Source organism: Salvelinus namaycush, chromosome 2, assembly GCF_016432855.1.
Source record: "Salvelinus namaycush isolate Seneca chromosome 2, SaNama_1.0, whole genome shotgun sequence".
Lineage (NCBI taxonomy): Eukaryota > Metazoa > Chordata > Actinopteri > Salmoniformes > Salmonidae > Salvelinus > Salvelinus namaycush.
The window spans coordinates 17120506-17133038 of record NC_052308.1 but is presented as its reverse complement, the minus strand read 5'-3'; the positions used below and the strand labels follow the sequence as shown (position 1 = coordinate 17133038).

Below are 12533 nucleotides of genomic sequence, written 5' to 3'. Positions count from 1 at the left end.
TGCGCGTAGTGGGATTATCATTTGTTTTTCAACAGGACAATGACCAAACACACCTCAAGGCTGTGTAAGGGCTATTTGACCAGGAAGGAGAGTGATGGAGTGTTGCATCAGATGACCTGGCCTCCACAAATCACCCAACCTCCACCCAATTGAGATGGTTTGGGATGAGTTGAACCGCAGAGTGAAGGAAAAGAAGCGTGCTCAGCATATGTGGGAACTCCTTCAAGACTGTTGGAAAAGAATTCCAGGTGAAGCTGGTTGAGAGAATGCCAAGAGTGTGCAAAGCTGTCATCAAGGCGAAGGGTGGATACTCTGAAGAATCTCAAATATATTTTGATTTGTTTAACACTTTTTTGGTTGCTACATGATTCCATGTGTGTTATTTCGTAGTTTTGATGTCTTCACTACTATTCTACAATGTAGAAAATAGTAAAAATAAAGAAAAACACTTGAATGAGTAGGTGTGTCCAAACTTTTGACTGGTACTGTATACAAATAACTATCAATAGAAAACAGGTAAAATTAAACGTAGTGCAGCTAGTTTTCTGTCTTTCCAGCTTCAGTTTGTAGTGATTGTGTTAGCTGTGTTGTTGGCTAGCTCCTCTGAACAACAGTGTCCTGACGAGAGAGCACATTTTCTACGCCAGGCAAAATCGCGCATCATTAGCTCATTGTTATGATGTATCCAAATAAATGTCACTAGTAAACATCTTAAACAAACACAAATGCAGCTACATTGTTGTTATTCTGGCTGCAATGTTTGAAGTGACTAAGTTAGCTGTAGTTGGCTAGCTACTAAGCAAGGGATAAGAACATTGCCAGCCAGTATTGCAGTGGAACATTTAGAACGAATGACTGGGTCGCATCCATAGATACAGAACAAAAAGACTGAACGATTGGGTCGCGTCTCTCTGGCAACTGAACCGATAGAATGAATGACCAGCCGGCTAGGGTAGGATTAAATAGTATGAATACATTTATCAAAATAACATTAATGAAAATATGTAAATCATTATTTGAATATGTTGGTAACTAGTTGTATAAAAGTGATATTGTCCTCGAAGCCAGTGTTTGGAGGATATATTGGCACGGTTTGCCGACCCTCGACTTTATCACGGCCCTAACACCCGTGCCAATATCTTCCACACCAGCTTCTTTGGCATTATCACTTAATTATCCCCATTCCAACAGCTGTTCCTGTTCTTGCCCCTGGCATCTACAGTGCATTCGGAAAGTATTCACACCCCTTGAATTTTTCAATATTTTGTTATGTTACAGCCTAATTCTAAAATGTGTTCAATTGTTTTTTTCACCTCATCAATCTTGACACAATACCCCATAATGACAAAGCAAAACCAGTTTTTTTTGTTGTTGTTGCAAATGTAGAAAATAAACACTTAAACTAATCACATTTACATAAGTATTCAGACCCTTTACTCAGTACTTTGTTGAAGCACCTTTGGCAGCGATTACAGCCTCGAGTCTGCTTGGGTATGACGCTACAAGCTTGGCATACCTGTATTTGGGGAGTTTCTCCCATTCGTCTCTGCAGATCCTCTCAAGCTCTGTCAGGTTGGATGAGGAGCGTGGCTGCACAGCTATTTTCAGGTCTCTCCAGAGATTTTAGATCGGGTTCAAGTCCGGGCTCTGGCTGGGCCACTCAAGGACATTCAGAGACTTGTCCTGAAGCCACACCTACGTTGTCTTGGTTGTATGCTTAGGTTGTTGTCCTGTTGGAAGATGAACCTTCGCCTCAGTCTGAGGTTCTGAGCGCTCTGGAGCTGGTTTTCATCAAGGATCTCTCTGTACTTTGCTCCGTTCATCTTTCCCTCAATCCTGACTAGTCTCCCAGTCCCTGCCGCTGAAAAACATCCCCACAGCATGATGCTGCCACCACCATGCTTCACCGTAGAGTTGGTGCCAGGTCTCCTCCAGATGTGACGCTTGGCATTCAGGCCAAAGAGTTCAATCTTGGTTTCATTAGACCAGAGAATCTTGTTTCTCATGGTCAGAGTCCTTTAGGTGCCTTTTGGCAAACTCCAAGCAGACTGTCATGTGCCTTTTACTGAGGAGTGGCTTCCGTCTGGTCACTACCATAAAGGCCTGATTGGTAGAGTGCTTCAGAGATGGTTGTCCTTCTGGAAGTTTCTCCCATCTCCACAGAGAAACTCTGGAGCTCTGTCAGAGTGACCATCGGGTTCTAGGTCACCTCCCTGACCAAGGCCCTTCTCCCCCAATTGCTTGGTTTGGCCAAGCGGTCATCTCTCGGAAAGGTCTTGGTGGTTCCAAATTTCTTCCATTTGAGAATGATGGAGGCCACTCTGTTCTTGGGGACCTTCAATGCTGCAGACATTTTTGGTACCCTTCCCCAGATCTGTGCCTTGACACAATCCTATCTCAGAGCTCTACGGCCAATTCCTTTGACCTCATGGCTTGGTTTTTGCTCTGACATGCACTGTCAACTGTGGGACCTTATATAGACAGGTGTGTGCCTTTCCAAATCATGTCCAATCAATTGAATTAACCACAGGTGGATTCCAATCAAGTTGTAGAAACATCAAGGATGATCAATGGAAACAGGGTGCACCTGAGCTCAATTTCGAGTCTCATAGCAAAGGGTCTGAATACTTACGTAAATAATGTATCTGCTTTTATTTTTAATACAATTGCAAACATTTCTACAAACTTGTTTTCGCTTTGTCATTATGGGGTATTGTTTGTAGATTGATGAGGATTTTTTTCATGTAATATACTTTAGAATAAGGCTGCAACGTGGATAACAGTATTTTTGTTAGAAAGTGCTCTGGAATTTGGGACTAGTTGCAAAAGCTGAGGGACAGCCCACGGCATTTGGCAACTCCCTTTGCGTTATTTCGGGAAAGGATGTGGAAAACATGTTTATATTTTTAGAGCGATAATAATTCATAACCCAAAGTCCAATTCGTCCATTCTCATTCTGTCTCATGTCTATGTTTAAGGCTGTTTATTTCGGATAATAAGTTTTATGTTTTTTAATCAACGATTAAAATTATAGCTGAATAAAAGGATTGGAAAGGTGAATGGTCTAGTAAAAGCACATTCTTGTGCCGGTTCTTATAACAGACGACTGTGATTTGTCATGTGGGCTGATTGGTGGTTGAATATGAGCAAGTGGCATTTGGTTCCCTTTTCAAAATACAAGGAAATTAATACTGAGCTGAGAAAATGTGTACCTAAGAAAATGTTGGCAGATTATATGAACACAAAAGAGCAATCATAGGTTGTTTGGTCAACTCTTCTCAGGATTATTTACCTGAACCAGGCTTAATAATCTTAGCCACTCACTCTCTTTGTAGAAGATCCCAACAGTGATGAGAGAGAAGAACAAGGCAACAGACAATGCACACACTAGGACCAACAGCCTCCGCTCAGTGTATGTCTTCTCAGCCCAACACCTGGGACCAGGACCATGTCGCAGTGTCACCTGTACACACACACACACACACACACACACACACACACACACACACACACACACACACACACACACACACACACACACACACACACACACACACACACACACACACACACACACACACACTGCAATGAGCACAGGGCACCACAGTGTCATCTCCATAGATACACATACACTGGTTATGTGAGTAAAGGTTACAGAGATTGGTACACAAGTCACCCTTAACGACAGTACTCAGGCAAACAAACCACTATGTTCTATGATCCGATGATGAATGGTATCCGCTATCTGGTCAGAGATGATACACTCAATACCACAGAGGCACTGGGGCTAGTACTGTGTGAATGTTCTGGTTATGGTTGAAATGACTCGCATGGTTTTAATAACAGATTATATACCATATCACCTTTCAACACCCCTCTATATAAAGGTAATGTATTCATCTTTTGTCCATAATTTTCTAGTTCTTCAGAAGGTATCATTAAAATAAATGGTGCCACTGCCCCAGATAAGGGGAAGGCAGAGCACTAACCAAAATGGATGAACTAGGACATTGTCATGTTTTTTAACTGAAAGAGCCAGCAGTCGGAAAAGTATAAACACAGGCCCCACAGAAAACATGTCATTATTATCCAGGGGAAATTGTGAAAACAATTTTGCCTCGAGTTTCAGCTTGGTCAGTAAGAAATGCAGCGGCCATGACTGAATCCAAACAAGAGTGGTCTTGGGGGGATGGTTTAATGTGGGTGTCTCTTGTGTGTGTGTGTTTGCATGTGTCAAGCGTTTGTACATTCACTCTGCCTAAACAGTAGAGTTACATGCTGACCAGACCAGACACGTCGCGTGCGCGAGCGTCGCAAAATAAATTTAGAAATCCACGTTATTCAATTATTGCACCCACACTGCTCGCGCGCGCCAACAAGCGTCTGCGTCGCCAAGGGCTAAAATAGAACTAATTCCTATTTCTGACGCAGATCGCGCTGCAAGTCCTGCCTCTCCCATCTCCTCATTGGTTTATAGAAGCAGGTACCCACGTGCCATCTCCTCATTGGTTATACCCACGTGGGTGATTGAAAGACGAACTTTGTTGCCGGTTGTCGTGGTAATACAATGAAAGTTTAGATGCAATCACCATATAAGTTCAAAGATGAAAAAGCCTGGAAGGAGGAGAGATGACTAGAAACGATTCGGTTGGCCGTTTTATGTGTGGATTAATTGTCGGAGTAGAGGTCCTTGTGCATTTCAGGTAAAATAACAACTCAATGTTTATATCCCAGGACAAATTAGCTAGCAACAGCAAGCTAGCTAAATAGGAAAAATTAACATTAGTTTGCAAATGCAAGCTAACTAGCTAAATTGCCATACATGTTTAATGCTTTTCGACCTGTCCCCAAATTAATGTCATTGGTTCAGAGTTTGTTTTGATATTTTAACCTGTTTCGTGATTGTGTTTGGTGTGGGGGGGCAAAATAAATGTATGCACGATAGCGCACGATGGCGCACGTGCGCAGCCGGTTTGGGTTCCGTGTTATTAGTCACTCACCCTTCTAGATAACTTAAAACAGTCTAACCAGGCCTTGTGTCTTGAAGTCACCGTTTAGCTTCAGTCAGCTGGTGCGCAACTGTGGTAATGTTGGTTTGACATTCGATAGCTTATCTCTGGGGGGGGCAGTCAATAAATTACACTAAGTAAAAGGGACAATATTTTCATGCTGCACATTAAATGCGTTCAATATCTCATTGAAATTTTGAGCTATTGACATTTTAAAATATTGTCCTATGTATATTGTGTAATTTACTGATGATCCCTAACTAGCCCCATAGGGATATCGAATGTCAAACCAAATTTACCATGGGCATTACGATAGCTCATGTGCAGCTCCTCTCCTAATTGATGATTACTTGGGTGCTGCCAGCTGTGGGCAGGATTGAAATAAACCAAATCCAAGGAAAACTGCTATGGTACCCTTCATTCCGTGACATACCATTTTTTCCCCTATCTAGCAAATCTCCATTTTGGATAAGACTGACTTCATTACCGAAATTCTCCTATTTGCACTTTTTAGTACATTTTTACACTAGAATAAATGTATCTGCCTGATAGAGATACCACATAGGCATTTTCAAAACAAGATGTTTTACACACCCTGTGAAAACCAATTATCCCAGACCTGTTAAAAAATGTGATTATGTCCCATTAGCTAAGGCAAGAGTTCAAATGTCACACTGAATGTGAGCAGCTCTGGTGCCAAAGCTACAACAGGCTTTGTAATCCTCCAGACTTTGATTTTTACATTTACATTTTAGTCATTCAGCAGACAGAGGCAATTAGCTTTAAGTACCTTGCTCAAGAGCATGACGACAGATTTTTCCCCTAGTCGGGTCGGGGATTCGAACCAGCGACCTTTCGGTTACTGGCCCAACGCTCTTAACTACTAGGCTACCTACCACCCCCACTTTCAGAGGTTTGGGTGTTAAAAAAAACTTTCATCTGTATTTCTGTGTGCATTTGAGAAGCTACTTCTGCCAAGTCAGTGTGGTTGAGGTCTGTGCTTTATCACAGACTCTCACAGTAAAAACCACTGCACAATGTGATGGTAGAAAAATAGTTTTGGAAATTAAACGTTCAGAAACATACTTTATTTCTTCTCTTAGCCATGGGAAAATATGTTAGGAATGATCTGATTTCAGAGGAAGCTCAGATTCTCAGCAGAAGGAAAAGAGCTGGCTGAAGTAAAATGGAAATATTGAAACCATGAAAACAGAAATGATTTAGTGTAACAGACTTCTAGCCAGACATGTGTGAAGCCACTGACTCAGACAGCGCAGGTCCATTGTATAACCTGTTATGATTCTCAGTTACATAGTTAATGTTGTTGCAGCCTCTAAAAAGTTAGGCAACAATGTCTTCAAAGGACCTTTATCTAGTGATACCTTCGTCAACAGTCCACAGCAGGTGCAGCGTGTTGTTCTGCTTTCTCCTACTTAATCAGTTGTGGATAGTGGATATGCACTATATATACAAAAGTATGTGGACACCCCTTCAAATTAGTGGATTCGCTATTTCAGCCACACCCGTTGCTGACAGGTGTATAAAATCGAGCACACAGCCATGCAATCTCCATAGACAAACATTATCAGTAGAATGACCTTACTGAAGAGCAGCCACACAAAAGCCTACGATCACCATGCGCAATGCCAAGCGTTGGCTGGAGTGGTGTAAAGCGTGCCGCCATTGGACTCTGGAGCAGTGGAAACGTGTTCTCTGGAGTGATGAATCACGCTTCACCATCTATCAGTCTGACGGACGAATCTAGGTTTGGCGGATGCCAGGAGAACGCTACATGCCCGAATGCATAGTGCCAACTGTAAAGTTTTGTTTTTCATTGTTCAGGCTCATTAGGTCCAGTGAAGGGAAAACGTAACGCTACAACGATTTTGTGCTTCCAACTTTGTGGCAACAGTTTGGGGGAAGGCCATTTCCTGTTTCAGCATGACAATGCGCCCGTGCACGAAGCGAGATCCATACAGAGATGGTTTGTCGAAATCGGTATGGAATAACTTCGAGCCTTGACCTCAACCCCATCGAACACCTTTGGGATGAATTGGAACGCCGACTGTGAGCTAGGCCTAATCGCCCAACATCAGTGTGTGACCTCACTAATGCTCTTGTGGCTGAATGGAAGCTAGTCCCCGCAGCAATGTTCCAACATCTGGTGGAGGTTGTTATAGCAGCAAAGAGGGACCAACTCCATGTTAATGCCCATGATTTTGGAATGAGTTGTTCAACAAGCAAGTGTCCACATACTTTTGGTCATTATTATTGGTTATTGGTGACTTTATTTAGTGCAGGGGAGAAAGAAGAATCCTGCACAGGGATTCAGAGTTGTAACCATAGAATTAGGAATTAAAATACTTTAATATGATTTCTATGGTTAGAAGACTGTTGTATCCGTAAGGTAGAAAGTAAGAATACAAATGGAATGTGTTTATATACTTACATCTGTGGGCTGAAAATCCTATCATAACAGTGCAGTTATCCACTTACCAGTGCAGGTACAGTGAACACATTGGTTTTCAATGTGATTAACTACAGTATTAATCTGACAGACTTTGCATCAACAGAAAACCTAGGATACCACAAGCAGTGAGCTCCTCCTTGCCTGTCAAATAGTATAGAAACACATGCAACTTGAGACATCTGTTCTGTAGGATGGGCTCTGCAATTGATTATCCAAGCTTTTTGAAGCACCCAGAAATGCAGATACTGTATGGGCCTCTATAAAGGGTAGTTTGTTTAGTCTACGCATCAGGAGATAATAGTCTTTCTCCTCAAGTAGCTCTCTGTGTTAAATGTAGCACATGGCTGACAGAGAATAGCAGGCTCTCAGGAAATAACATGACGCTCAAAGTCCTCACAAAGATAATAGAAGAACTGGAATTTGGAATGGAATGTAATTTGTCATACAATGCAAGCAGATCATAACATAACAGAAGCAGCTGAATGAGTGCATCTAGACAGACTTGGCATGTGTCAGGGCTCGTCCATTATTTTTATACAAAGGAATAGTTGTCCTACCTGCATGGCAGGGGGGTAGATCTCATCCCCGTTGGAATCTACCAGGTCATCTTCGTTCAGAGTGGCCCTCTTGTACGTTGACATCTGAAAGGTCAAATGCAGAAAAGACTCCCTCAGTGCTTCCATGCTCCTTAAGGCCTTCTCCTCTCCTTTCCTTTCCTACAGTCAGGATGTGTGTGATGTTTACTCTTTAACAGTCTTTGGGAATCCTGGGTTTCCCCCCTAAGATCAGGGGAAGGAATATTAAATTCAGCGCCCCAGTATTTCCTACCCTCTTCTCACCACCTCCCTACCCCCTAACCCTCTACTCAACCACCCCCCATTACGTCATTCGGCTACTCCTGGGGTCTAATCTCGTGGGCGCCGTCAAAACTCACCACTTAAAAAGTCCTGTAAAGGTTTTCAAAGAAACAGCCCTTCCTCTCTAGCAACTATGTTGTTCTGCTCAGCCCTCCTTCAGTACACGCTCTCCTGGAGCTCCAACTTAGCCCAACCTAGTCAAACAAGAAACAAAACAGAGGGAACTCGCGAAAAACAGGAAGGAGCATTGACTTAATCGACTTATGTGACTGAGAGTGAGGGTGTGTGAGAGGGAGTGTGTGCATTCCACAGAGTGGTTTCATATAGATTTAGGGAGGAAACTTTTGTACGTTAGTTCCCTCCCACTCTCCTATCCATAGGACTTTCAAGACCAGAGGGTGGAGTCTGGATATAAATGCCCTCCCACTGCATGCTTTCAGTTGTTGCCCGGGTTACCGTCACCCGATACGCATGACAGTCGATTGTTTCAAACCTTACCTTGTCTAACCCTCCACCCAGAAGGACATTGAGAAATCTTAATTTCTTAAAAAATTATGTTTTTACTGCTTGGGGAGAGGTTTGATATTGGAACTGACCTTGGTAATTAGGTAAACTGCTATAATTTAAAAGTGTAGTACTAGTTATTCTCCTGTATTCAATCTAATCCATGACACTTCCCCTAAGTCAAGCTTAGTTACCTACACCTATAACTCATGTTAACAGCTATGCATCTTCAGACACCAAATAGGCAGCTGTAACTGCTACACCAGCCTACAGCAAAACTGCAGACTCCACTCCTACCAAACCAAACCCAGCTTTCTAGTACACGGACAGGGCCAGTCAAATCTACCGGCAGTATCACAAGGCCTGAACAGCACAGCGGACAGCCACCAATGTTCTGTTAACCTCCACAAGGCCACTCATAAAACATGCCCACCAACGCCCACACTGATATACTTGGCTCTCCTTAACAAGGTCCTGCTCAATCCTATCATCACCCTGTGGAGGGACCATTCTGATGAGAGAGAGAGATGGAGGGAGACACACAGAGGTGATGAGAGGGATGAGAAAAAGACTGGGAGACGACTTCTGTAGCAACCACTTATTTTTAGTGGTTTTCAAGTACATTTTCAGACTAAAGTGAGCTTCAGTTCTTAGCATCATAATGCCTACTACTGTATGTGGAAGAAGATGGCGCTGCAGTGGATAACTGCCGTTTTACGGGCTCCTGACCAATTCTGCTATTTTGTGTGTTTTTACCCTGATCTTAACTTTTTTATTTTTGTATATTTCCACCATAATTTCTTATGACCGAAAATAACTTTGGACATCAGAACAGCGATCACTAACCTCGATTTGGATTAAGATTTCTACTTCAACAAGTCGGCAATATACTGCTCATTCCGGACCAAGCCCCTAATCCCCAGGACTTGAAAGAGGAAGAGACGGCGCAAGAGAGTTAAACAAGCGGGCTCCCTGAAGAACTGTAATATCCTATGTTTCTTGGAGTCTTGGCTGAACAAGGACATGGATAACATACTGTTTTTTCTATGCATCGTCATGACCAAACAGCAGCTTCGGGTAAGGTTAAGGGGAGGTGTGTGTCTCTTTGTTAACAACAGCTGGTGCTGATCTTTAATGTTAAGGAAGTCTCAAGGTTTTATTCGCCTGAGTTAGAATACCTCATGATAAGCTGCAGACTATACTATTTACCAAGAGAGTTTTCATCTATATTTTTTGTAGCTGTCTATTTAACACCACAAACCGATGCTGGTATTAACGAGCTGTAGAGGGCCATAAGCAAACAAGAAAATGTACATCCAGTGGCGGTGCTCCTTGTGGCCTGTCTTACCTAATTTTTACTAGCATGTCACATGGGCAGCTAGAGGCGAAAATACTCTAGATCACCTTTACTCCACACACAGAAACGAAACGCAAATCTGATCACAACTCTATCCTCCTGATTCCTGCTTACAAGAAAAAACTCAAACAAGTGGTCTGATGAAGCGGATGCTAAGCTACAGGACTGTTTCACTAGCACAGACTGGAATATGTTCCGGGATTCATCCGATAACATTAAGGAATGTACCACATCAGTCACCGTACTTCATTAATAAGTACATCGATGACGTCGTCCCCACAGTGACCGTATGTACATATCCCAACCAGAAGCCATGGATTACAGGCAACATCCGCACTGAGCTAAAGCTTAGAGCTGCCACTTTCAAGGAGTGGGACACTAATCTGGATGCTTATAAGAAATCCTGCTACGACCTCTGATGAGCCATCAAACTGTCAAAACAGGACTAAGATCGAATCCTACTATGCCTGTCGGATGTGGCAGGGCTTGCAAACTATCATGGATTACAAAGGGAAACCCAGCCGAGAACTATCCAGTGACACGAGCCTACCAGATGAGCTAATTTCTTTCTATGCTCGCTTCGAGACAAGCAGCACTGAACCATGCATGAGAGCACCACCTGTTCCAGATGACTGTGTAATCTCGCTCTCTGTAGCCAATGTGAGTAAGACTTGTAAACAGGTTTTTATTCACAAGGCTGTGTGGCCAGACGGATTACCAGAACGCATACTAAGAAAATCTTCCCTGAAATGTTCAACCTCTCCCTGACCCAGTCTGTAATACCCACATGTTTCAAGCAGACCACCATAGTCCCTGTGCCCGAGAACGCCAAGGTAACCTGTCTAAATGACTATCGGTAGCCATGAAATGCTTTGAAAGGCTGGTCATGGCTCATATCAACACCATCATCCCAGACACCCTGGACCCACTCCAATTTGCATACTGCCCCAACAGATCCACAGATGACGCAATCTCTATTGCACTCCACACTGCCCTCTCCTACCTGGAAAAGAGGAACAACTACGTCAGAATGCTGCACCAAAGTGCCCTCCAAGCTCATCACTAAGCTTAGGACCCTGGGACTGAATACTTCCTTCTGCAACTGGATCTTGGACTTCCTGTCCAAGATCCAGGACACGGGGGCCCCTCAGGGGTGCGTGCTTAGTCCCCTCCTGTACTCCCTGTTCACCCATGACTGCATGGCCACACACGACTCAAACACATTTTAAGTTTGCTGACAACACAAAGGTGGTTGACCTGATCTATGACAATGATGAGACAGCCTATAGGGAGGAGGTCAGTGACCTGGTAGTGTGGTACCAGGACAACAACCTCTCTCTCAAATGTCAGAAAGACAAAGGAGCTGATCGTGGACTACAGGAAACGGAGGGCAGAGCATGCCCCCATCCACATCAGCAGGGCTGTAGTGGAGCGGGTCGAGAGCCTCAAGTTACTCGGTGTCCACATCACTAAGGAATTATCATGGTCCACACACACTAACACAGTTGTGAAGAAGGCACAACACCTCTTCCCCCTCAGGAGGCTGAAAATATTTGGCATGGGCCCTCAGATCCTCAAAAAGTTCTACAGCTGCACCATTGAGAGCGTCTTGACTGGCTGCATCACCGCTTGGTATGGCAACTGCTTGGTGGTGTCAGAGGAAAGCCTGAAAAAGTGTCAAAGACTCCAGCCACCCAAGTCATAGACTGTTCTCTCTGGTACCGCATGGCAAGCGGTACCAATGCAGAAAGTCCGGAACCAACTGAACCCTGAACACCTTCTACCCCCAAGCCATAAGAAGGCTAAATAGTTAGTTAAATAGTAACCAATAGCTACCCGGAATATCTGCATTGACCCTTTTTGCACTAACTCTTTTGACTCCTCACATACGCTGCTGCTACTGTTCATCATCTATCCTGTTGCCTAGTCACTTTACAAAGTGACAAAGTCAGCTTCCCACAACGACAGATGGAAAAAGGGATACCTAAGTATGGTTCTCAATCAGAGACAACGATAGACAGCTGCCTCTGTGTTTGGCCGGGTGTGGTTCTCAATCAAAGAAATACACAACATAGAACATAGAATACCCACCCCAACTCATGCCCTGACCAAACCAAAATAGAAACATATAAAGGATCTCTAAGGTCAGGGCGTGACAAGTTGTTGTTTGATCTGTTTTTAAAGGGTCATTTTGCTGTATGCTTGAGTAATTGAAGATGGGAGTTCCATGCGATCATGGCTCTGTATAAAACTGTGCATTGCCATGAATTTGTTTTGGACTTGGGGACTGTGAATGGTCCCCTGGTGGCATGTCTTGTGGGGTATGTATGGGTGTC

General features: G+C 43.5%; 1 protein-coding gene across 6 annotated transcripts in view; it reads right to left on the bottom strand.

The window, feature by feature from the left end:
* Positions 1-12533, bottom strand: part of LOC120059464 (endothelin-converting enzyme 1-like) — a 53028-nt gene that overhangs the window by 16402 nt on the left and 24093 nt on the right. For 2 of the 6 annotated variants that reach the window (XM_039008574.1, XM_039008556.1), the window contains exons 2-3: positions 8037-8120; positions 3325-3463 (exon numbers count right to left, since the gene is read on the bottom strand). In XM_039008574.1, coding sequence (XP_038864502.1) covers positions 3325-3463; positions 8037-8120 — 223 coding nt within the window. Of the gene's footprint in view, positions 1-3324; positions 3464-8036; positions 8259-8413; positions 8633-12533 lie in introns of those variants that run through there. The other 4 variants (XM_039008537.1, XM_039008565.1, XM_039008546.1 and 1 more) reach the window with 4 other exon arrangements.